The following is a 22,257-nucleotide window of genomic DNA, read 5'->3' as shown; positions in this document are numbered from 1 at the left end:
TGGTAAACCAGGGGTTGTGGGTTCGTATCCCACTCCCGCTCTCCACTCCCTGAGAAGGGTTGCGTCAGGAAGGGCATCCGGCGTCAAAATTGTGCCAAGCGTATACGTGTGCGTTCATCTGAGATGACACGCTGTGGCGACCCCGAAAGGGACAAGCCGAAAGATACTTACTATTGGACGGCTTTGCAAAGTGCTTGACTTTTGACACCTGGAGTGGACAAGAAAGTATTTTGCCAGTTTCCGAAAGGTGATGGGAGCGAGGCAAATGTTGTCCATTTTCCCTCGCGAGGCTGCTCCCCCTGACCGCTTTCCCTGCGAGTGAAACATCTCCGCTCTCCACCTACAGTATCGTCTGCCTCTGTTTTCAGATGCGGCCACTTTTTATTCCCCACCCCCCCCCCCCCCCCCCGCGAAGTGCCTCCGAGCAGTATTTGGAGTATTTGTCACATTCACGCGTGACAAGATGAATACTTGCCTTCTTGGTGAAGATCAGAAACGCCAGGCAAGCAGTCGCCGTCGAGCTCCTCCCGATGGCGGGAATGAAAAGTTTTGCGGAAGTGCGCGGCGATGAAAGGACAATTTTCCCAAAGCTGACGTGGCTGATTGGTTCTTGCAAACCGGGAAAAAGAATGCTCTGAAATGAAAGTCGTCATCGTGCAGTGGCAGAAGCCTTCAACGCAGCAGTCCGCTGCAATTATCGTGTTTTTTCCTTTCCTAGTTGCACTTCTCGTGTGACGTCCGCTGTAGCCTCAGGTCCGGTTCCAATCTTGACGTGCAAAAACTGAAGAAAGGAGGACGCCGGACATCTTCCGAGCACGTTTGCGCTCCGCGCATTCTGCGGCAGACGAAGCGCACCGTGCCAGAGCGTCGTCGGCCGCGAAACGTCGCACGGCGACGGGCCGGGAGTAAAAGCGGCGGCGCGGCGACTACCTGAGCCGAGCGTGGCTTCCGGTGGGAGCTGGCAAAACGGCTTTCAGAAGCACAGCAAAGCGAGCAGAGGAAGCTCAACGTATCTCGGGAGGTTCGTGAGATGCCAGCTTCCCGTCTCACGATGGACCACCTCCAAGTTTTGGTACAGCGGGGTTAAGTACGCTCAACTGTGGGGAGGGATACGTCTCCAAGTTATTTGCACCCCCCCCCGCAGGGTCGCTTGTCTCTGTTGACTTTTTATTGGGATCCAAAAGTCCGCTGAAATCCTTGGGAAAGTGAAACCGTCATCAATCAGTCAAATACAAAGAAATCCCCTTCGACCTGCGCTGAGGATATTTTGTAAATAGAGCATTTGTCTGGATCCGCAGCGATCGCGCATCCTACAACTCTCGTGTCGTTTAAAGACTTTATTTTGAAACTTGCATGCACCTGGCGTAACTGCAGCAAGTCATACGAGAGAGCAGAAGTTCTTTTCATCTTTTGTCAAACGTGATGATTTGGAAGAAACGTTGCAGTCGTCAGATCACATGTAATGACACGTGCCGAAAATAGCTAAGTCGTTGCTCTTGTACATGAACGTTAATAACGTAGAAAGGGACATCATCGAGGTTTAAACTTGCCGTTTGAAAGCGGAACGGAGAAAGGAGAACTCCATTTATGTTGTTCAAGCGGTACCATGTAACAGTTTAGGCAATTGCTGCTGACGTGCGTTGTGGATGCCGTTTTTGAAACTTTGAATGACAGTAATACCAAACATATAGCTTATTATTTCCAGTGAACGGTGAACCCGAGCAATGACATTTTTCATGTTGGTAATGAAGTGTACGTTTGTTCACTTACCACCAGAGAGGTTGAGACTACTAACTAGTATTTGGTTGCAGGCAGATCTACAAAGTTAAGTATAGTCAGTACTGTAAAAGGTGGACGATCCTTAAATCAAGTGTGAGGAGGACCTAGAATTGACCCTTGAGGGACACCGTACGGAAACTACCAAAAATCTGACTACCTGACAATGGACTACAAAAATAAACTGTAATATTGTACGAGATTATTTGTGTTTCAATGTTGGACAGAGAAAAGAGAAGAACTTTCTTCAGAAAGAACTTTACGGTTATCATCTCAATGTAATTAGTTTGATCTTTGATTCCAGTTCTTTGACATTGAATTAAGCAAACCCCCCGTTTTGGAGGGTTCATCCGACATTTACTAATTGAATCATTCTGCTATATTGTGAGTTGTCACGTGGAACGACAGAGATTTCCATTTTCTTTTGAAAGGCTTTATTGATTTCATATAATACTGACACATACTCAATAGCAGTTAACTGGTGTTTCAAAACACAGATATTAAAACCATTTGAGCATCAATTCACTTTCGTCTCACTGAATCTATGGAGCATTTTTACACGTGTACCATAATATTTCATATTGGATATTCAGCCTAAACTCAAGCCAGAACAGAAAAAAGACGGCCCGCTACAAAAGAAATAGCAAACATTTCCAGGTCAAATGTTGCCACGTTGACGGAAAGCTTTCGTCACTGGGAAACATTTGAAGCCGTTTGAATGTTTCCTGTGATGCTTCACATCAGAACCCCGGCCCACAATTCTGGCCCGTGTAAACGGAACACGACTAAGTCATAGTAGAAAGAGCTTTGAATAATACGGCGTGCTGGAGGGAAAAAGCTCCTCGAGCCGCTCGTCTTCACGTTTCAAAGTTGCTGTCCGAGTAAAAGATCTCCTTTTCCGCAGTACTCGGCGGCCGTTTGAGTCTTGTCTTTTCGGACAAAAAGGAAAGGAAATTTTCACCGAAGTCCGTCAGAGTCCGCTCGCACCGTGCTTGGGGGTCCCGTGCCGCGTTGTGTCAACACGGCATCCGCCGCGCTGTTCTGCTTTCTTTTTTTTTTTTTTTTTTTTTTTTTTTTTTTGAACTATCGCGTCACCTACAAAACAAATGGCAAAACAAGTGGGTCAAACTTCTGGAACACCCCAGAAAAGCTTTGTAAGTTGCATAAAACTGAGAGAGAGAGAGAGAGAGAGAGAGAATGGAAAAACATCTGGTACACATCACTTGCTACGGCGAGCGGCACTCGTCTTTGAAAGTAAAGAAAAGCGGAGCAACGAGCACACGCCGCAGCTGCCGGCAGCCTCGCTTTCGCCGTCCCATTGGGCGTGTTTGCGGAGACCGCCGCCCTCTTCACCTACGTTTCCACGTTTCTTTGCCCGTGCGCCCTTTCTGAAGCCATTTCGCCGCCTACCAGCTCGTGTCACTCGAGAGGGTCGCGTAAGAGATCCGTTTTCCGCCTATTCCAGGCACACCTCTTTTTGCCACGAGTCCCACCGGCTTTCCTCCGTCAGCCCGACACGAGCCGGTCCTCCCGTACCTCACCCCCCGCCGCGGGAGTCGGCCGAGCGTCGAAGGCCAGCCGTCGCCCGCAGAGCACAGAAAAAGCTTTTTTTTTTTTTTTTTTTTTTCGTTTTTTTGTTCCCCAGCTGGCAGCCGGGGCGGTTCTAGTGTATCAGGCCCGCCTCAGTGCCGGGGTCCGTTCCCAATGACTTCAGGCATCTGATCCCGTGCCCGATCTGAGAGTCCACAGGCGTTTGTTGTCACGCCAATGCGCGTTTCGCGCTTGCGATCGCTCAGCCGGCTGTTATTTCAGGTGCCGTGTTCCTTTAGGCGCGAATCTACTTGTGTGCGAATGTGCTCGCGGGTGGCCCGATTGGACTGAGCAGACTACACGAGTGGATCCTCCTTTGTTTGTTGGTGACGCCGCTTTTCAAGCTAACCGTAAGATAACCTGAAAGATAGATAGATTGATAGATAGATAGATAGATAGATAGATAGATAGATAGATAGATAGATAGATAGATAGATAGATAGATAGATAGATAGATAGACAGATAGACAGATAGGTAGGTAGATAGGTAGGTAGATAGATGGACAGATAGATAGATAGACAGATAGGTAGGTAGATAGGTAGGTAGATAGATGGACAGATAGATAGATAGATAGATAGATAGATAGATAGATAGATGTATGGATGGATGGACAGACGGACGGACGCGTCCCTACAGACAGACAGATAGATAGATAGATAGACAGATAGGTAGACAGATAGATAGATAGATAGATAGATAGACAGATAGGTAGGTAGATAGATGGACAGATAGATAGATAGATAGATAGACGGATAGATAGATAGATAGATGGACAGATAGATAGATAGATAGATAGACGGATGGACGGACGGACGGACGGACAGACAGACAGATAGATAGATAGATAGATAGATAGATAGATAGATAGATAGAAGCATTTGAAAATAAATACATATCATTACTGTATGGGACAATGAAAAAAAAAATGCAAAATATATAAATATAGGTGTCGATTTCCGATGTCAGTATTTCTTTCGTGTCGTACTTTTTCCCCCTTTGTTGGAGTACGCAATGCTCGGTGACGGTGCGCGCAATAGCGTCGCCGCACTATTTGTGCGGATTGTCGGACATTACTTTTCATGCACGTGTCCAGAATACAGTTTTACCGGCGCAGTGCATTGTGGGTTAAGCGTGCGGTCACAAACCGCTCCCCGAAGGACGGACAGTCTTTGGGCTTCAACAATGAAAAGTGGCAACTCGCAGCCACTTGACTTGTTCCTTTTCAAGAAAAGCCGACTTTCTCCGGTGTTTTGTTTTCCGTGTTGCAGCGCCGATTACTGAAGAATGGCAAGCCAAAACGGGGTCTCGGGATGCAAAACGCAATCTGACGTGAGCGCAAAGTCTCCCAGCTCAGCGGCTCGCGCACACGAGACCGTTTGGCATTTAGCGAGTTGTCGTCTGTCGTCTCCTCCTCTTCTCTGCTCCCATCCAGGGATCAAGCAAAGGGCCCAGAGTGCCAAAACCTGCTCTGCTTTTTGAGGCGTTTTCTTGACTGCCAGATGGTCCTCCCACCCTCCGTCTTTGGTATTCGCGTGGCCGCTCATTTTGTATTGCTACCGTGGTCCTGCTTTTCTTTTTACAGCTCTCATCGTGCCCGCCTCTCATCTCGCGCTCTCTCTCGGTTCGTCGTCTCTTTCAATTTACGAGCAGGTCTTCATGGGACGATAAGAACGATATTGATCCGGGGGCCCGAGCGTCTCCGCCTCAGCCTCGAGCGCAACGAGGCTGTTGATCATATGGCAAATGTATCGCGCGTCACACAATGTGCACGTCGACACCCAGCCAGTGCTCGGCCCCGCAAATCACGGCTCAAAGACGTGGACGCAACACACGACACGATTGTTTACGTGCTCTTTCCGGGTTCATCGTAATCGGTGAGAAAGAAAAGTCTGAAACTTTCCTCTGCTTTCAGATTCAACAGAACTCTCCAAGCGACCGATTGAGCCAACAAAATCACTGCGATAGAGGAAACGACGTCCTAGCGCTGCGCACACTCCATTTGTTCCACCCAACTTATGCACTACAGTAGTTGCCTCTTTTAGTTCCTTGAAACTCGTCCTGCATTTTTGCTTTTGGCGCTAGAAAACAATGTATTGGAGAACATTTGCATGACAATTACCATCTGAAGTGAAAAATGTGCTCTTTCAAAAACGGAGGACGTGCACAAGTACCGTACGTGACATGGAAAGCGTCAATTGCAGAGGGTGAGGGTGTGCGACTCGACACTGCGAGTCTGCGACTCCGGCAAGGTTCCATTTACTGCGTTTGGAACTTAACTCCTGATGAAAAAGGGAATTTGGTATCGGACCAGAGGGAGAAGCGGTGGGCACATGGGGTCGCACGTCTCACTTTGTGCTCCTGTACAATACGTGGAGACTTATTGTGAGCCTGGTAAGGGGTGGAGTGGGGCTGGGGGGACCATTGGAGAACCTTTGTGTCGCTGAATTGATTCAAAGTGAGCAAAGAAGCTGTTGAGCTCTTCTGGTAATGATTGGCTTGCATCACAGCCTCTGAAGTTCGTGAGGCTTTCCCGACCCTGCCACACCTCCCGAGGTTTGTTGCTGGCAGGGTGGGACTCCAACCACTTCCTGTAGTCTTTTGGAATTTTGGATCGTTGAGAAATAGATCTTGGGGTAAAAAAAAAAAAAAGGCTGGGCACCCCTGAGGTAGAGAGTGGGATGGAGGACAGAAAGAGAGGTCAGTTGTGCAGCGACGGCTGGGGCGTTTCAGTCCAACGCTCCGGCGTGACGTGCGGTTCCGAGCAGGAATCGCCGAAGAGCAGCCGTGGACTCCACGCGCACAAAAAGACAAACACGGGGAAGAAGAACACAAACATGCACACAAATCCTCCGACGCACGTAAGGAGGAAGAGTCCGGTTGGGTTAGGAAGGAGGACGGAACACGACGCGAGAGTGCATCGTATGGCATCGAGAAAAAGAAAAAAAAAAGATTTGCATACAAACATATCTGCAACGCGAGAGCAGAACAAATACCAGGCTACGATCGTATTTTTTTTTCTTCCAGTTAGCGCATGACAAGCAGGGAGAGAACGTTTGTCTCTTTGAGAGTGAGAGACCAATCGTTTCAGCGGGAGAGAAAAACAAGCACGGACGACGTCGGTCCACCTTTGTCGTCTTGACTTTGTTGCCGGTGCTGCAGCTCCACCCGGTGAGGTCCGGAAGAACCTTGCACTCCTCCCCTTCCATACACGGCTCCATCTGGCACCACCACTTCTGCGCAACGATGGAGGCTGGCGACAAAAGTCAACAAGGATGCCCTGGTTTGTCTTTGACTTTCCCTTCTGACTTTGCGACTGAAAACGTTCGTAGAGACATTGACACACACTCTGCGCTCTCATTCAGTCTCCGTAGACGGCGTAGAGGGATTCCTCGTGCAAACGACGCAAATGTCATTTTCTTTCATATTCAAACTATTGCCACACATTTTCTTAGTTCTGACGTCTATCTGTGTGGCTTTCATAGAGTGAACTGATCGGTGATGTAGCGACGCATTTGCATATTCAGCGTACGTTGACGCAGGTCCAAAAAGGACAAAAGCGGAGGCCAACTATTGTGCGCCGGACAGCCGAGCTCGTCGCCATCGTTCGGGCTTGCGAGCGGATTTGTCCGCCACACCCCACATCAGAGCAAAAGGAACGCACGCACGGCAAACATGGCAGCCAAGCGCTCGGAAAGACGCCTCGTGATCCGTTATCGCGGCGAGGGGGAATAATACTTCTTCAGTCAGTGAATATTGGATGAAATTTGAATGAGCGCACGACTGGAAATTGCGAGGATGAACATTTCAATTGCGACAAAGCGGTTGACGGGTCCCCTGAAGCAAGCGCCATTCCCAGGAGCGTTTTTGTTTCCGACGGAGCGGCTTTACATCGAAGATTTCTTGCTCATCGCGTGTTTGAGTCATGCTGCGGCCACCTTTGCCTGCTACCGCCTGCCTAGCGACCGACAGACTCTCTTCGGGTCTGCGTATATTTCGGCTCTTTAAGGACGTTGCGCACGCCAGCAGTTGAAAAGTTCTGCGGTCAATTAAATGGATACATGTGTTACTTTTACGCTGCTGTCTTTACCGTGACATTCAGTCTTTCAGTTGGGTTGACATTATGTCTATGTTATCATTTTATGTATGTCATAATTGTACATAGCTCATTTTGCTGTGCTAATTTTTTTCTGCATTTGTGGTGTTTACATAATTCACCCGCGGGACCTCGAGTTGGGGTGCGGGGTTCCGCGCGGACTGTTTTTGTTGTTGCGCTTCCGGAGTTCCCGCCGTTATGCGAGTAGTTTGGTGATGTCGACCAATAAAGCAAGTTCTGTTCCTGTGTCCGACACTCCGCCTCCGACTCCTTTTCTCCGGCGCTACACATTCATTCTCACGCGTAAGACCTGAAATTACATCAGGATTAAGTAACAAATACTACACGTACTATCCTATATACATCGACAGTATATGGGATGTATTCATTCAAGCTTTCTGTATTCGGTGAACATTAAGAGCAGTTAGACGATATGGACAACTATAATGGGACACGCAGTGCAAATGGAAGCAACTGATGTGGTGACAGATTCATTATTCGATTAAGAGGGCTGACATTGATTGATTTTTTTTTTTTTTTTTTCTTGCATGGAGAGAAGCGATTTGGAGAAAGGAGCAGGATCAGCTTTGACGGCCAAGTATGAAACAACAACACAAGGAATTTGTCTCCGGCAGTCGGTGGCGCCCTGCTACGACATGCAGAACGAGCGAAAACAACTAACAAATGAACAAGAACAAAAAAGAAGAGGCATTCAATTCCTTATGAGAGTCGCAGCCTTGCAAAGTCTTTTGGCATTTAAAGTAGTTTGAGCGCGTCAACCTCCCCCGCAAGTGCTGTCAGGGCAGAATTGTTCCAAAGTTTTGGAACTAGATAGTTGTGAATAGTCACCTTTGACCTGTCACAAGAGCTGCTGAGACGGCGCTCATCCAAACCACTGAACGGATTGTCGCCACCACTCTACCCGCTACTGAAGACTTGCACGCCACGCGAACTGAGTCCAGAGCGGGCAGGATCCTTTCGGACCCTCCACGTCCCGGCGTCGGGAAAGCGCGACCGATCAGTGCGACTCAAAAGTAGCAGCCATTCAAAGTGTTTTTTTTTCCTTCTCTGGGAATGAAGTCATGAAATTGTTGATCAGCGAACCGACAATTTTCTGCCTCGTGCTGTTGTTGGGGCACAACCTGACGTCCTTCTGGTCCAACCACTGTGCGTATCCGTGTGATATATCACACGATTGGTTCAGCAGTTTGAGGTGAACTCTGTATATAAGCTGCACCAAATGACGCACTCTTGACTGTCCGAAATGAAGAAGACTCTGCATCTCGCACGTCTGTGACTCTCCTAAGGAATCGGTCCCATTAACTCAGTGTCTCTTGTTCTTTGTTCCGAATGTCGCAGCAGGGCAGAGAAAAATTCCTTGTGTGGTTTTACACACTTGGCCATTGAAGCTGATTCTGATTCTGATTCTGAAAATGATAGAGACGCGTCAAAAAAATGACATGGATTTTGTCGCTACGTTAAAACAGATGTTTTTGATGTACACAAAGCATTTTTCTCCATTTACAAAGATCTACCATTACTGTCTAAGTTCTCCGAGCTTATTCATAATGCGTCGTTTTTAAAGTGCAAAGCTCAGAGACGGAGATGAAACCAAAAGTTGGAGCGTTGTGACCTACTGTCGATCTGACTGACACATTCGGTTTATCTGCTGCGCTCTGAAAACAGAAACAAACCCGCAAGCTTCGTGGTCTGGGATTCCATCGATTGCGCAGACACAGGAAGGGAGATTTTCCCCCAACTTGCCGTCGCACCTCTTCAGATTAAAATGATTAAACAAGAACAATTCAAGTGCGCAGATTTTCTTTGGCTGCCTGTAAAACTGAATTAGGAGGACAGGTACCGGTTGCACGACTGACAAAATCCTAAACGATGAGACAATGAAAAGGATGATGCACTTGACGTGAACTACCTGAAGTTTGAAGTCCTTGCTATAGCGGACGGGCCTGCCTGCCTGCCTGCCTGCCTGCCTGCCTGCCTGCGAGTGACGATTTCGATCGAACGTTTGTGGGCTGAGGAGGAAGCGTGGCAAACGCTGTCGCTCGGAGACCGAGACCTTCTTCGGCCAGCTACAGTCAAGGAGTGAGCGTGGACCAAGTTCTGCTTTTGCTGTGTGATCGCAAACCGCTAAAATCCAACAAGCAGCAAACAGAAGCGCATGGAAGAAGTGCACTTGCGGCGGTAACGTACCGTCGACACAAGAGGGCATGGCCCGAGTAGTTCCGGCCACTTGTCCGGGGAAGCAGGAACATTTGACCGTTTGCGATCGCTCCTCAATTTTGTTCTTGTTGCAGCAGCGATGAGCGGCGATCACCTCGCACGTGCCCGCCTTCACGTGAACTGCGAACGGAACACAGGACAGCTCGCTTCGCATCACATCAGGTCTGGCTCCGCGCTCGCCGCGAGCAGACGATAACGGCGCAACGTGACTCGCGTATTGAAAATAGCTGGACGGCGCTCCGCAGTGCAGTACGGAAGAGGACGACGCGGCGTGTTCTCGATCCGACTTCGTGTAGGCACCGCGACTTCAGTCGGGAACAAAGCATTCCGTTTCATCGCGAGGAGCTTTTGAAAGCCTCGGCAGGGTCACCGCGATCCCGTACGCATATGGAAATTTTTCTGCTGTGCATTTGTCACGTGGAGCACAAAGTCACGGAGAGAAAGAAGAATTAAAAGTGAGGCAAGATGGAGGAAAAGGGGGCGGAGGTCACGCGAGCGAACGGAGCTCCGGGAAGTGGCCGACCTGTGGCAAAAGGACTTTTCCCTCCTCATTTCTTTCCTGCACTGGACTATCGCGCTGGGTCGATTGGTGCGCCAAAGCCAGTACGTTCATCGGCAGCGTACGGAACATTTTTGGATTTGATTTTGCTTCCACCCTGCGAGCTCCAAGCAACAAAATAAAGACTGTCCGGAATGTTCTTCAAATGAACAAATGGAGGCCAATATCCACAGAGGAAGACGTTTGGTGCACTGCAATGACCTTTTCTCTCCGGAGACTCGCAGATCCCTTTGGTTTACAATGTGACCTTTTCTATATTTTATTCAAAGCCAAATATAATCAATTAATAATGCATGTCATCAAATGTTGACTTTGACGCCGCCCGGCGTCTCCTACAAAGGACGTCCCCAACAAATTAGTAATATTCTCGCTAATGACGGGCGTGGAAGAAGAATTGATGAAATCTGATGGTCAAGTTGGCTTTTATGACCGTTACCATGACAGTCATGCGTGCCAAAACATCTTCCACGGGACCTATTGATCAGTCGCTAGATGGATTGCTATTTCATCTCGCGTCCACGCATTGTATTTGTGAAACGTGCTGCTGCGGTCGGCTGTAGCAAATTGTACTCCAAATCATAAATACCAACAAAATGTATTTGTATTTTGACAATGATGATGTAGCAGGTGAAATTTCCACCTTGACGCATGAACTGGTCGCCAGCCAATCGCAGGGCACGTGGTGACAAACAACCAATCGCACTCACAATCACACCGAGGGCCAATTTCGAATCTCCAATGAATGTTGCTTGTTTTTGGCATGTGGGAGGAAACCGCGGTGCCCACCCAGAGAAAACCTACGCAGGCACGGGCAGAACATGCAAACTCCACACAAGCGGGGCCGGGATTGAACCCGGGACCTCAGAACTGTGAGGCCAACCCTTTCCAGCTGGTCCACGGTGTGCAAAAACTAGAAAATGGACATACTCTACTCCCGTTAGCTTGATAAGGACCTCAGCAAAGCTGCGCTCTGGTGGTGCAGGAGGCAGAAGTTGGGTTTTTTTTTTTTTTGTCTTCACACCTTTTGATGAGGGGAAATTGAACCGAGCGGGAAAAGAGGATTGGCAGACCTTCTAGGATTTGCGTTCAGCAGTCCGAGGCATAAATTTACGGCCAGCAACACTTGAAAAGACGCGTTTTGTTGCCCATCACATTCAAGTCCTTCTCCTTCCCTGAAACTCGCTGTGGTCCGGTTTGCAAAGGATTTTGTCGGTCCACGGCCAGGGCAAACGTTATCGTTGATCTGGGGCCTTAAATCAAAGGTGGAAAGGGGGCGTTTTCGTCCACTTTGGCCTCACTTTTCCTTCGAGGTGTTCCATGCCGCCCGATGTGGTCCATCCCTGAACGGTGGCCTTGGGATCGAAATCAACTTGACACGATTCTGTCTCATCTTGCTTTGTAAGGACGACGTGCCTATGATTGCTTTTTTGCTAGCGAGCATTGACGCTGTAGGGCTACTTTTGTCTTTTGACCCCCAAAAATGTTGATTCAAATTCACCTTTTCATGGCTACTATGCTGGTGCTCATCAGGGATCGGTTGCAACCTCCGAAAGATCCTCCGTGACTTGTTGAAAACGGGCGAACAAGAATTCATGCCATTTTTTTTCTTTTCTTTTTTTTTTTTCATTCTCCATATTTTTCTCTTGCCTGACTTCATATACAAGTTGACGTTGGGCTTTGGCTGGCGGGTACATTTTGCATTTGTGCTTTCTCTTGAAAATGGGGGCAGACAAATGTTTGGCCTACTGGGCAGTAAGAACCCGCCTCGAGATACGAGTCGAATTTGTTCCCCGGCCACGCTCGTAACTCAAAGCGCCTTGACCATTGAAATGAGTAGAAATTCTATTCATGATTTGCAGTGCCCCCAGCTCCCCCCAAATGACAAAAAAAATGACTCTATGATATCAGACTTTACGTCACAGAGTGATACTTGTTTGTACTCGGTGGCCGCACCTCAAAGTTTACGCTGGTTCGACCTACAGCCAATCGTCATATTCGGGAAAGGGTTCGCTCAGAAGAAATGGGACGCTGAAAGGACGCAGGCGCCACGTTGGGCAAAGGCCAAGCGAGGGGCCACGTGACGGACAGGTTGGGCGCGATCTCGACAGGTCGGCAGGTGGAAGTCTTTCCGAATTGAGGTGGAGATGTGGCGAGTTGACTGGGCACAGTTTAGAGAACAGCGGGGGAGGTCATCTACGATGGACGCATCAAGAGACAACAGGAAGCAGAAATCAAGATGCGGAGCTTCGAGCAGGTCGGAAAGGGTTAAAAATGAGCTCATTGGAGGGACAGACAAAGTCGGGTGAGGACAAGGTGAGAGAGAGAGAGAGAGAGAGAGAGAGAGAGAGAGAGAGCAGACTCTGATGGTTTGGACATGTTCAGAGGCGAGAGAGTGACTACGTTGGTAGAAGGGTGGTGAGGATGGAGAGAGCGCGAGGAAGACCAAAGAAAAGGTGGATGAATGTTGTGAGGCCAGTTGGGGCTTAAAGGGGAAAAGAGATGACACGCAGAGGAGCCGAAAGGAAAATAGGAATATCCATCCACCCATCCATTCATCACAGCCGCTTATCCTCACCAGGGCGGCGGGAGTGCTGGAGCCTATCCCAGCTGTCAAGGGGCAGGAGGTGGGTACACCGTTGAACCGGTTGCCAGCCGATGGCTGGGCACACGGAAACAGACAGTCGCACTCACGGTCCCACCGACAGGCCAATGAATGGTGCGAGTTTTTGGGATGTGCCCACCCGGAGGAAAGCCACGCAGGCACGCGGGGGGAGAACACGCAAACTCCACACAGGCGGGTCCGGGTTTGAACCGGGCACCTCGGAACTGTCAGGCCAACAGTTTCCCGCCGCTCAAAACTATTGAATTGATATCGTCTGAAGGCGTGATGACGTATGGTTCATCAGAGGCACTTGTTGAATGGCTAAATATCGACTGTAACGTGTTCACAGAGGGAGCGCACGTTGCAAACGCTTCGTTAATCAGACGTACGGCCGTGCCCACCTGCGTTCTCCCGTCAGCGCCCGTTCATCCGTCCATTTATGCTCATAATTACACTGCATCCCACTGAGATGGGAGCGTCAGGGCAAATTAAAATTCTGTTCGAGAGCGCCCGTTCAACGGCGCCGGCCCAGTTTTTTGTGCTCGCTGCCACGTCTGATTCTCTTTGACAGATTCCCTCCGTCGTTCTACGTCCGCTGCAGCTGTGGTTAAATATTCCGGTTGTTTTTATATTTTATACGTACATTTTATTTGAGGGCACAGGCTAATAGAAGGACAAAAATTGCTTCCACAATAAATTCCCGACGCGTATGACTCGTGCGCATGAATACATTTGGTCTTTGCGAGCCCTAAAGGAGACTGACAGACTAATGTCCCTCCGGTAATGAAACTCTCGAGACCGTCATGTGGAAAAGCTGAAGACGCAAAAGTGCTGAATAATTATGCGGGGCCACTGAACACATGCGCATATTCAGAACCAGTTAGCGTTGACTCGCGGATGAGGATAAACGCTTTGCTGTATGAAAAGCACGGCCAGAGGAAATCCACAATACGCATTTGCGGAGGGATGACATAGCGAGTATTAGCGCTGGGCAAAAAGGAAACGTACGATTTGGAAGTAGTCATTTTTGTCGCGGGCCGCGTTGGAGTTCCGCTTTTTCCCCTCAGAGGAGCCGTTACGACTGTGAAAGCATAACATTGTTGGACGGCCTCATCATATTTACACATTAAAAAAAAATTCATGAACTACTTTTTGGAATCAGAAATCAAGGGTGATGGCCTTTTCAACTATCTTGAGTAAATTGCAAGATCTCAATGTTATCATTTATGATCTGACAATTTGAAATTTGACGACAGATTTGAACATGAATCATGGAAGTTGACACAGGTGATTTACGTGTGCGGGCCGCATCAAATCGTGTGGCGGGTGGGATCTAGTCCCCGGGCCTTGAGTTTGGCACCTGTGTGTAATGCATACATATCCGACGACTTCAGTTGGTGCCTTGAAATATGAACCCCCCCCCCCCCCCGACACATGATTTTTTTTTTTTTTTTTTTTTTGCTTTGATTTAGTTTGAGAGCAAACCCGGGTTCCGAGCGCTCGATGGTGGCAAGCGACTCAACTCATTTCACAAAAATGTGGAAACTCGTCAGGTATCGTTCTTAAATATTCTTCCAAAAGAGGCTTTGAGTTGTTTGCTGGTTCCGGTCCAACTACAGCTAAAATAAAGAGCGCATTGAAAGCAGCCACAGCCTCTGCTACTTGAATACTCGCATCCAACGGGAAACTCCAAAGGCACGCGGGCTAACAATTAGCACTGAGGTGACTGTGTTGTTACCCGCTTAACAATGGAGACCTGAACAAAAAGGGTGCTGCAAAGCATGTAGACAGACCAAATAATCGTACTCGCAGGCAAATATTGACCGTCTGTGAAAGAACGACGAACGTCTCTGTGGTACTGAGAAGCCAAGAGAGGAACTGGGCCTCTCGTGCAGTACATACGTGTGTCTGCATGACATTTCCCCATGTGGCCAAGATACACACCCACCAGAATGGAGATGTCAGCCAAGGAAAAGAGGGAGAAACTGCTTTCTGAACTTCAGACACGATGCGCTTCCGTTCCATTGCCAGACCAACACCCGTCGTGAGAGGTACGAACGCCGGCGCCGTGCGTCCTGACGTATTAGACGGGCCCGCCGCCGCCGCCACCATCGCTACAGCGTCGTGCGCTAATTTCAAATGCATTGAAAAGGTTGATCCGCTCAGCTGTATTAACGCAACATTACCAGTGAGGCATTCACCGCCTCGCCGTGTGCGCGTGGTCAAGCTTCATGTTGATAAAACCTTGTGTCAATTGCTAATTCCTGACTCGAGGTGACTTCCTCCGAGCGCTGCGGGCATTTCGCAGCGCTTCTCCTTCCCCCCTCCTCATCGGAAGTCATCGAAAACATCTCGGCGCTGGCTTGGATCCCATTCAGCCGCTTTCCAGCCAGCCGTTTCTTTCTTTCTTTTTTGGTTGTGTTTTTTTTTTTTTTTTTTGGGGGGGGGGGGGGTAGACTGATGTCTCTCTCTTCTACCGTCAGGCTCCCTTTTTTTTTGTTTTTCCGTATCGTTCTGCAGGAAGCAGAAAGCAAATCGTGTTCTTCCACCTCCCCCTGGTTCCGGTCGGCAGGACCCGGCGCACGGCGGGCATGTTGATGAGGATCACGTTCTGTCCGCATTCTCTTCCCGTCAGAGGAATCATCAGGACGCACGCTCGTAAACGTCAAGCGACTTGAGCAGCGGTGCCGGTGTACAAGTGCGGATATAAATACCGGCAACGTGTACGCGTACCCGCGAGTTATTGTTGTGGTTGCTGTCACTTTGCAGATGGTGATAAATGGCCGGCTATCATCCTGCTTACGCCGCGTGAAAGATTGGACAGTCCCGCATACGCCGCGCCGGCATCTGCAAACAGCCCAAGTGGAGCCTTTTCGGGCTTACTCGAGGCGGGCGAAAGTGACAATTCTTCAGTTGTTGATACCTTGGTCATGCGTCCTAAATTTGATCCCACAACGTTGGAAGCTTTATTGGCCCATTAGCACGACTGCCTGAGTCATTTCTGCCGAGCGGGGTTCAAATCCCGCCCCCGGCGGTGCGTTTGCGCGCTCTCCCCGTGCCTGCGTGGCTTTCCTCCGGGCACTCCGCTTTCCGACTCTAAGTGGCCCGCAGGTGTGAAGGCTTTTGTTTCCGTGCGGCCTGTGGAGGGCGAAGCCCACTTCGTGCTCGAAGATTGCTGGGATAGGCTCCGGCGCCTCGCGACCCTTGTGAGGATAAGCAACCGAGATAACGGATGGATGACCTCGGCGTAGTTGGCGCGGTTCAGTGCCTAGTCGGTCTCGCTGTGAATGTGCACGGTTAGGATTAGCTTGTCTGCGTCAATGTGAGCCTTGTCCAGGGTGGAGTGTAGAAAATTGGTGTCCGGATGCGTCCTCAAAGTTCCAATAGAGAGAGCAAAAGAGAAGACGAACGCGGACAGAAGGACCGACGTCCAACTTTGCAGCCCATCCCGATGGAACGGAATCAGCTCTCCTGATTACGTGAATATTTTGCATCCCGCTGGGGTTTGCGCAAAGGCATTACGATGCTGGACTACAAAAGGTAGCGGACTGTATGTTCATATCATCAATCGAATCATATGAAAATGGCGAAACCCCCTCCCCCCGAATCATCCCATTCAAGCGCAACAAATGCCAATCTGGTGATTGACAGCAGGCAAAGTCTTGAAATCTCACAGCTTCTTCTTCCCTCATTGGCCGCCGAACATCGACTAATGACGTCCGCGGGTGGTCCACCCATTCGTCGGCGCTTTCTCTCCCGCCGCGTCCATCGGGACGGATCATTCCGTCCTCCCGCTCGTCTCCTCCTGCGCCTCTCGCGCCGTCGCTTAGACGAAGGAGAAACCCCGCCGCGTCTCGTCTGCGGCCGAGCCGGGGGTGAAAAGATGAGAGGAGGGGAGGAGTGGGAGGGGTGAAGGCGGCGTTCCCGCTCGGTGGGAAGGAAACCGAAGAAGCGCCTCGCAAGACCTTTCACACTCAATTCCAAACTTTCTCCCGCTCCTCTCGTTATGGATCTCCGCCCCAAATAGACCAGGGGGGCTCCTTCATCTTTTTCAGTGGGGATTCGCACCCTCTGCTGACCCCAATTGAGCAGACTTGTGGGATCGACGTAGGCGCTCTTATCGACGCTGACCACGTGGAATTTAACCAAACGCATACAAGCGGTGGGAAAAATCAGATCATCGTCAGAACACATTTTTGCCGCGTCGTTCAATTTCTTAGCGATATCCCGTTTTGTTTTGGGAGTTTTTTTTTTTTTTTACGTCCAACCACGAAGGCGCACGTGCTGCCCGCCGCGCCGTCGGTGCTTCCGCCCCTCAAGCCACCCGACCTTCCTCCGCTTCTTGCCGCTCCGAAACTGTGGCCCATGTCGAGCGCGCAGCCGGTTTGCTTCTCGCCGGCTCCGAGCCGCCGACGGCCGCCTAGCGCGGCTAAACGACGTGCGGAGCCGCTCCGCCGAATCGGCGAATGCTTTCCTCCGTTGCGGTTTTAAAGCGACGCTTCTGCCGAAAGAGGGCTGACGCGTGGGACCCAATTGAGCAATGGTTTTGTCAAACAATGTCTTATTTTGGTAGGTCTCCGCTTCCTCTCACGTTCCATCGCCGACTCTCAGCCGCTACCGAGCGGCGTTTGGAGGACAAATTTCCGGGCTTTGCGGACTGCTGTTGTGCTTTCTGAGGCGTTTGGCAAAAAGCGGCAATTAGCGGCGACGTCGACTTTGACGTGATCTTTTTTCGTTCTGAGCGAGCCAAACGCGGACCGATGAGCTGCCGTCCTCCAATGTTATTTACGGAGGGAAAACATTTGCTGTCCTTGTAGACGGTTGACTTTCCGTGCGATCTTTTCACTTCCTCGTTTGGGAAACACTCGAATGTCGCCTTTGTTCAACAGGCAGCGGTGGTCGTATGACCTGTGGAAGGGCTGAAATGGCAGAGGCTGCGTCCGATATATTCTGTCGTTGCAGTTGTGGACGAGAGTGACCTTTGACCCTTGTAAGGAAAGGGAGACAGTGGGCGTCGCCCAGGTGGCCGTTGAGCGTGAAAACCTTGCAAGTACGAGTGTCATTTGCAGACCAATTGGGAAAGAAAACAACGTGAAGAGTCGGAACAACGTCGTCCACTAAGCGTCCAGCGATGAACATTGGATGATGTAAAAGTCGTCGAAGTGCACGCTCGGCCGCAGCTCGGACGTTCTCGCTGCGCTTGCGTTTGCTCGGGTTCCCTCCCGCAATCATTCGACGACATCGAAGGCCCCCGACGTGAACGCGAGCCAAAGCCGGAGCCGGCCGAGGATTCGGATGAACAGACCCTCCTCGTCTGCGCTTGAAATGATGCATTTTACAGCAGAGTGTGGAGGAGATCATTTTATTTCGGGGGTAGCAGTTCAGAAATATCAATTAATCTGAACCGAAATAAGCATAAAACACTCGGGGAGGGATTGAGCGATTTGCGCTCTAATGCAGCCCACAGAGTATTTACAGTGGTGTTCTGCAAGGATTAGTTGTGTGTGAGAGGATTAGTCAAGCTGCATTACTGCTCTTTTATTGAAGTCACAACACCAAAAGACTAAAAATAAAAGCCTCTTAAGCACATTTAGGCAACACGAGAGGCCGGCCGGGCCTGACAGCTCCACAAACATCATGTTTGTGTCCTTTTTAAAGACAGCCGCTGCAAAAGGATGTGCGCAGATCTTCTCGCACGCTAAACTTTCTGTGTTTAATCTCTAATCTAGTAATCTGATGAAAGTTGCCCTGCGAAGCATATGCCCGGCGCGGAAGGACCGTGTCGTATCAGTCGAGGCCGGCCGGGGGAAGCGCTCGGCGTACGCGGGCGCACGGGGGCTCGCGTCGGCGCGACGGGACACTCACGTGGAGCGGCGAGGATTCGGTCGAAAAGAGAGTTCTGGAAAAAAACCAGAAGCGTCCGCGCAGGCGCATTACCTCTCCGTTTCCTCGGCGGCGATCGCGGTTACATCGGTCAAGTTAAGAGCGCAGCGGCCGTCGGCGGGGAACACTCCGGCTCCTCGCCGTTGAGTGCGGAAACTTTTTTTTTTTTTTGCTTTGAATGACGAGACGACATTGGAGGAGCCGCTGCCGTGCGCTGGCAATGGATAAAATTGACGCCCCCAAAAAAGTTGTTGACTGCCAATCAGAATTACAAGTCATTATTTCTTGGAACAGGTCTTTTGTAAATCTGAGAATTTGTCTCCAGTATTTGGAGCAAAGCAGCCATCATCAAAAAAATGGATCACAAACACCAAAGCGCAGAGAGCCACCAACCAATAGATGTCGTTTGCTGATGCGACGGCTTTACTGTCAAGCTAAACATCAAACTGAGAGTATGACACGCGGTGCATGGAAAACAACCGCGTGGATGTAACTTCGCTCAGCTTAGGCAGGCTAACAAATAGCATCGGCGTCATTCCCTTGAAACAATTGCTATTTGAACAGAAACCATTGAGCAAGACATACAGACGGTGACAGAACGAACGGTGAAACTTCAACCTCGAGGTCCCGGTTTTGATCTGTGTTTCTCCGGGGCGCACCAATCCATGTTCAGAATATCTGCACAAGCGATGACGACTTCGGAACACGTTCGAGCTGCCTGAGCGCCTGAGTGGGGGCTGAGGTCCAAATGGGAGGGGCCTGTTATAGCCCCCAATTTTATAAGAGGAGTTTTGTTTTTACTGCAGCAGCAGTAAAGTCCAGGCCTCGGGCGATCCTGCCGTGCGTCTTCAGCCGTCCGTTACGTTTCAGTTTGATTTGCTTCGGCTATACGTAGCTTTTGGAGGACCTTCGCGTTTTTAAAGGGTATGCAAAGTGAGATTTCACCTGTATCTGAGGTCAAATATCAGAAAACAACACTGCTTACTATTTTTTCTGCGATACAGAGTACGGTACAAGTATCATTGGAGTACAGTTTGCCATTAACTTGGGCAGATCCAAACATATAACGTCCCTCGGGAAGTGCGTGCCCATTTCGGGGGTGCGAGCTCAACCACAAACCTCCAGAAACAAAAAATGAATATGGCGAAAGAAAGCAGAATATTATATTTGGACTTTTCTGTGTGAGTGCTTTTCACCAAAAAAGTGAAACTCCAAATTCTGGTTAGCGAGCGAGCGAACGAGCGGACGAGCGAGCGACGTGTGAGCAGTCAACAAAGACAAAAGAATACAAAAGTGCTGCAACATCCACCAGCCGGCCAAATACCTCACAAAGACCAAGTGAGGGGGAAAAAACAAAATCATAAACAACGAAGCGGCAAACTTGAGGATGGCTGGGAAGAAAAGACAGATGATATGGAGGAGGAGGAGGAGGCAAGAAAGGGGAGGGGAGGGGGGAAATCAAAAAAAAAAAAAAGTTGACTCTGGCTGCCTTCCCCGGCAACCTGATTGAAATTTCCCGCTTTAATAGCTGTGAAATAAAGCAAAAGTTGGAAAGAAGACTCGGAACGAAGGGGCCGAGAGTGAAGAAATTCAGGCGGGAGGAAAAGAGGAAGAGCGGGAAAAGGAGCGGACGATCATTTCGAGCGCATTGGACGCAACGTATTACTGACGCCGTCACGTGGTTTGGTTCTCTCGTTCAGCAAGAGGTCCTGACAGTGACTTGATGGGCGGGGCGGGGGTCACTTGCCACGTTTGCCCATATCGGACACTTCCTGCACACCTACGTGCAATACGTCCGCTCGCCGACCTTCCGTCAGCTCGGTTCTTCCAGTCCGGCCCGTGAATCGCCAAGCCCCACACTAAAGTTCTCCACCTTTCCCCCTTCCTACATTATTTGTTTCGGCGCGCAGCTTCAAAAAAAAAAAAAAAAAAAATCAGCTAAACGCATTTGGCCCCCGCGCAAAAAGCCGCTTTCCCAGTTTGACACGTGAGAAAATATACTTTGCATCTGTGCGTCCTCTGAGGGAAAAGTGCCATGCCGTGCAAAATGGCTGAAGAGGGGGAGGAGATGCAAATTGGAATATTTGTACTTCCAGGAGATTTCAACGTACATCAGAAGGTGGCATAGGGCAGCGCATTTCTTTTATACATAAGTGACGTGACGTCGAATTGGCTGAAGTAAAACACAATCTCCTTATTGGCTTGACAAACAGATTTGACCACAAAACATGGAAGACAACGAAATGATATCACAACATATGCATGTGCAGGCTTCAGCAATTATGACGCTAAACTGTATTTTTCAGCTCGCGGTCAGGAGTGGCCGTCGGCCAAACTCCACCGACGGTCCCAGATTGCCGATCGGACGTCACCGGAGCCCCGGCGAAGGTCGGAGGTTCATCGGTCCGCTGTGGCTGGTCTGCCGAACGAATCCTCCGTCGTCAACGGTCCCCGAAAGGGCGATTCCCAAATTCTGGGTCATTCGCTCGGTCCACACGAGGCCAGAGACCACTTGAGAACTGCCGGGAGGACGACTACAAAGCGGTTTGAGGCTCGCTTGATGCAAACTCGGTTTTCTGCGGCGGCAATGCAAATTTTATCAGCCCGACACCAAAAAGTCCAGTTTCTCCCGAAGGGGACGTTGACAACGAGCACGTGGGCCCGACGGCCTCGCCGACGGCCGACGGACGCCGTCGACCTTCGTCCTGCACTTCTTTTGGCCTTTGCCGCGTCGTCGTCGCGCCCGGCGCCGTTTCGCTGTTTTTGCTCTTGGCCGTTTTGCTTTTGTTCACGTCGAGCATCTTGCGAGTGTGCTAAATTGTGCTTTTGGCCGTTTTGCTTTTGTTCTCGAACAAAGTTGTCACGCGGTAGCTCCCGGCGCTTCGCCGGCTGCCCGCCTCACTGTCTGCTCGCTTCGTTCAGCCGGGCTCGGTTAACACCCGGAACCGGCGGAATGAACGGAGCTGATCTTCCTTCATGGGCGCAGCTCCAAAAGTGGTGAGCCGGGCGGCATCAGTTGCTGCAGCAGAGTTCAAGCTGTTGTCAGCAAAGCCAGACACGGTTGAAATGGCATCAGCGTGAATAGAAACGAGGCGGTTGCGCCAAAGCTCACGTTTATCCCTCCTGAAAATGTATTCAATCATGCCACAAAGTCCTTCAGCGGTTCTGAATGGTACCGATGCTTGCAAAGTCAACCAAAATGTGTGGACTGTGGGGACCGAGCCCTGCTAAAGAGCCCACAAACAACTGACACTTTACATTTGCCAATCACAGTCGAGTATCAAAAAGTGAGTCCCGGGGGCGAGATCCCGCCCGCCGCCAAGGCAAATCCTGTCAACTGACATGATTCCCGTGAACATTTGTACCAGAGAGGAAAATCGTAACTGCAATGAGGCCCGGGACAAAAAAAAATGTTTGAGGCCTGTGCTTTCAACCAAAAAAATGGGCCCCAAACTATGATCCAAGAGGTTTTCTCACCATTTTGGAAGCTCCTTTACCAACATCCCTTAAAAGCC

General features: G+C 49.9%; 1 protein-coding gene across 4 annotated transcripts in view; it reads right to left on the bottom strand.

Annotated features, from left to right (window-relative positions):
• Positions 1–441: 441 nt before the first annotated feature.
• LOC133515309 (chemokine-like protein TAFA-2) overlaps positions 442–22,257 on the bottom strand; it is a 54,607-nt gene continuing 32,791 nt past the window's right edge. For 2 of the 4 annotated variants that reach the window (XM_061847763.1, XM_061800394.1), the window contains exons 3-4: positions 9,669–9,818; positions 5,988–6,617 (exon numbers count right to left, since the gene is read on the bottom strand). In XM_061847763.1, coding sequence (XP_061703747.1) covers positions 6,250–6,617; positions 9,669–9,818 — 518 coding nt within the window. In that variant the 3' untranslated portion in view covers positions 5,988–6,249. Of the gene's footprint in view, positions 2,872–5,987; positions 6,618–9,668; positions 9,819–22,257 lie in introns of those variants that run through there. The other 2 variants (XM_061847772.1, XM_061847752.1) reach the window with 2 other exon arrangements.

This window comes from Syngnathoides biaculeatus, chromosome 2 (assembly GCF_019802595.1).
Source record: "Syngnathoides biaculeatus isolate LvHL_M chromosome 2, ASM1980259v1, whole genome shotgun sequence".
Taxonomy (NCBI): domain Eukaryota; kingdom Metazoa; phylum Chordata; class Actinopteri; order Syngnathiformes; family Syngnathidae; genus Syngnathoides; species Syngnathoides biaculeatus.
Note: the sequence above shows the minus strand (reverse complement) of the source record. Positions and strands in the feature narration are given on the sequence as shown.